At 65.6% G+C, this 2,801-nt stretch overlaps 1 protein-coding gene across 1 annotated transcript in view; it reads right to left on the bottom strand.

Annotated features, from left to right (window-relative positions):
* BCL9L (B-cell CLL/lymphoma 9-like) overlaps positions 1-2,801 on the bottom strand; it is a 28,349-nt gene that overhangs the window by 3,976 nt on the left and 21,572 nt on the right. Inside the window, exons 9-10 of the mRNA XM_010830650.1 lie at positions 749-2,798; positions 31-312 (exon numbers count right to left, since the gene is read on the bottom strand). Of these exons, the coding sequence (XP_010828952.1) occupies positions 31-312; positions 749-2,798 (2,332 nt within the window). The remainder of the gene's footprint in view (positions 1-30; positions 313-748; positions 2,799-2,801) is intronic.

Raw genomic sequence — 2,801 nt, forward strand, 5'->3', positions numbered from 1 at the left:
CTCCCGGGGCCCCCCTCCCTGTCCTTGCACCTGGCCCAGAGCCCTGCGGCGGTGCCGGCGGGGGCAGCAGGGGCCGGTCTGGCAGCAGCTCGTCGTCTGAGGTGGCGATGGTCTTGATGGCATTGTGGTAGAGCGGGGTGGAGCTGGGCATGGCGTACTTGGACATCTGGGACATCATCAGAGACAGGGGGTTCTGGGAGGGCGTGGGGTCTGGGGAGGACGTAAACGGCAGGCTGGGGTTCCCGAGGCCGCTGGGGGGGTTAGCGGGGGGCGCTGAGGAGCTGCTCCGGGGGCCGCTGGGCGGGAGGGCACCTGCAGAAGTGGGGAGACAGAGAGAGCGGCGGGGGTGACGGGAGGCCGGGGTGAGTTTGGCCGCTCGCACTGGGGCTTTGGGAAGAGGTCAGCTCCCAGACCTCCACCTGACTCTCAGGCACAGATGGCCCGTCAATTCAGGTTCCCCCATGATCCCTACAGCCCACCCATCTCCAGGCAGTTCCTGTAGCCTCAGGGCTCTGAACAGAAAGATCCTAAATATGACAAACTCCCCTCGAAATCCCTGCCCAATGAACACGGTGCTCCCCATGGAAGCTCACACATGGGGGCCAGTGGCTGCTCCTCCCGCAGAGCCGTCCCGCCTCCGGGCCCCGGCACAGACCCCTTAACTCATACACACACACCCCAGCCAGGCAAGAACACACCCACCTGGGAGGCAAGTCCAGGGCCCACCTGCCCAGCCCCATTGACTCACCCTGTTCCATGTTGCCCAGGGTGGTGGAAGAGCTCAGGTTCAGAGGCGGCTGCTTGTTCTGGGGGACTCCAGGGCTGGGCATGGCTGTCTTGGGTGAGGCGACCCAGCCTGGAGAAGGCACCGCCATGGAGGGAGACTTGAGCCTGCTGGGCGAGCCAGTGGGCGAACGGACACTGAGGGAGGAGCTGAGGACCTGGGGCGACTTGAGAGGTCCTGGCGGGTTGGCCGAAGGCAAGGGCACCATCTGTGAGGGAGTCTGGGGGGACTTGAGGTTGGCAGAGGGCGAGGTGACCATGGGTGAGTGTACCTGGCTGAGGGTGGGCGACTTCAGGTGCCCCATGCCCGGCGAGCCCATCTGATTAATACTGATGGTGAGGTCTGAAGGCCGTCTGCCCAGCCCCCGGTTTGGGGCTGAATGCACAGAGCCCGGAGGATTGGACGCAGGAGGCAGGGGCATGTGACTAAGCCGGGTGGTACCCACGTTTCCCATGGGCATTGAGCTCTGGTCAGGGCTGAACATGTCTTGAGTGTTGCCCATGTCCTGGGGCATGGCTTGGTAGGGTCCCTGGCCCCCGGAGAATCCCTGCTGCCCTTGGCTAGGAAACTGCGAGGGCATAAGCATCTTCTGCGGGCCTCCCATCATTCCACCACTGTTCTGGGCCCGCACCCGGGCCATCTCCTCGGGACTGAGGCCCTGCGGCCCCATCATGTCCCCAGGGCCCCGCATCTTCTGCGACATCAGCATCTGCTGCTGCGGGGTCATCTGCACGTTCAGGTTCATGTTCATGTTCATGTTCACGTTCATGTTCATGTTGAGGTTGCCGGGCCCCATGGGCGGGTCCACCTCCCTCAGCCCAGACTGCCCCATGGGGGGGCTCAGGAGGCCCCGACCTCCGGCAAACTCCATGCCCATGGGAGTGCCCGCCAGGCCCTCGCCGCCAGCCATTTGCCCAGGGAACATGGCCGGATCCATCTGCCGGTGCGCCTGCATCATCCGCTCCACCTCCATGCCCTGCCCCATGCCACTGCCGGCCATGCCCAGGGGCCGCTGCATCCCCATCGACCGCTTCTCCAGCAGCTGGTGCCGCAGCAGCTCCTCACGAACCCTAGGGGTCATAAACCGCTCCGCTTCACCCTGCCCACCTGGGTAGGGCACAGCGTTCTGGGCAAAATTGCCGGGTCCCCCCATAGGGGGCAAGTCTTCGGTCCAGCCCATGCCTGGTCTCACAGGCCTCTGCATGGCATTCATGGGTACCTCCATGGGCATACCCTGCATGCCCCCAAACCCTGGCATCCGCTGCATCTGGTTGCCTGGGAAACGGGGGCCAGGGAAGGGGGGTCCGGCCCGGACCTGCATGGGATCTTGGACGTCCATGGGCCCCCGCAGCTGGGCGCCCATCCCAGGGGGCCACTGATCCCCTGGCTTGCTGTGGTAGGGGGGTGGCGGCCCCCTCACCATCATGCCCCCCATGCCCATCATGTCCTGCAGCGAGCGGCCCCCGTGCAGCCCGATCTGCTCCTCCTTCCTCCGTTTTTCCTCATAGTACTCTTCCTGAAGCTTGCGCCAGGCTACCTGCTCGGGGGTCAGGCTGTCCTGGCCCAGCCTCTGCATCATCACATTCATCTGCCCTACGTCCCCACCCGGGGGGTGCCCCGGCACTTCATGCTCCAGCGGGGGGCCCCCGAGGCTCTGAGTCTGTGAAATCATGGACTGCAAGGGCTCCTCATATTTCTTCAGCCCACTAGGCGGGGCCGTGGGTGGCTGCTGGGGCGCGGGAGGGGCTGGTGCTGGTGGTCCCCCCTCACCCGCTCCTCCGGGGGGCCCCTTGAGGAAGGGCTCAGTCTCCCCGCTGCGGAGCAGTAACCGCTCAATGTCTCGAAGCGTCTGGAAGGAGCGCTCCCGGTGCTCCAGCTGCTCCTTGGATAGGCCCTCTGAGCCCACCAGGCTCCGCTGCCCATTTCCGGTGGGGGCCTCCCCGAGCAGGGCGGGGCCGGGGGCGCTGCTGGGGTCTCCTCCAGGAGGCAGTGGGTTGTTGGTGGTGGAAGCTGTAGG

The sequence above is a fragment of the Bison bison genome, unplaced genomic scaffold (genome assembly GCF_000754665.1).
Source record: "Bison bison bison isolate TAMUID 2011002044 unplaced genomic scaffold, Bison_UMD1.0 scf7180017864518, whole genome shotgun sequence".
In the NCBI taxonomy this organism is placed as follows: Eukaryota; Metazoa; Chordata; class Mammalia; order Artiodactyla; family Bovidae; genus Bison; species Bison bison.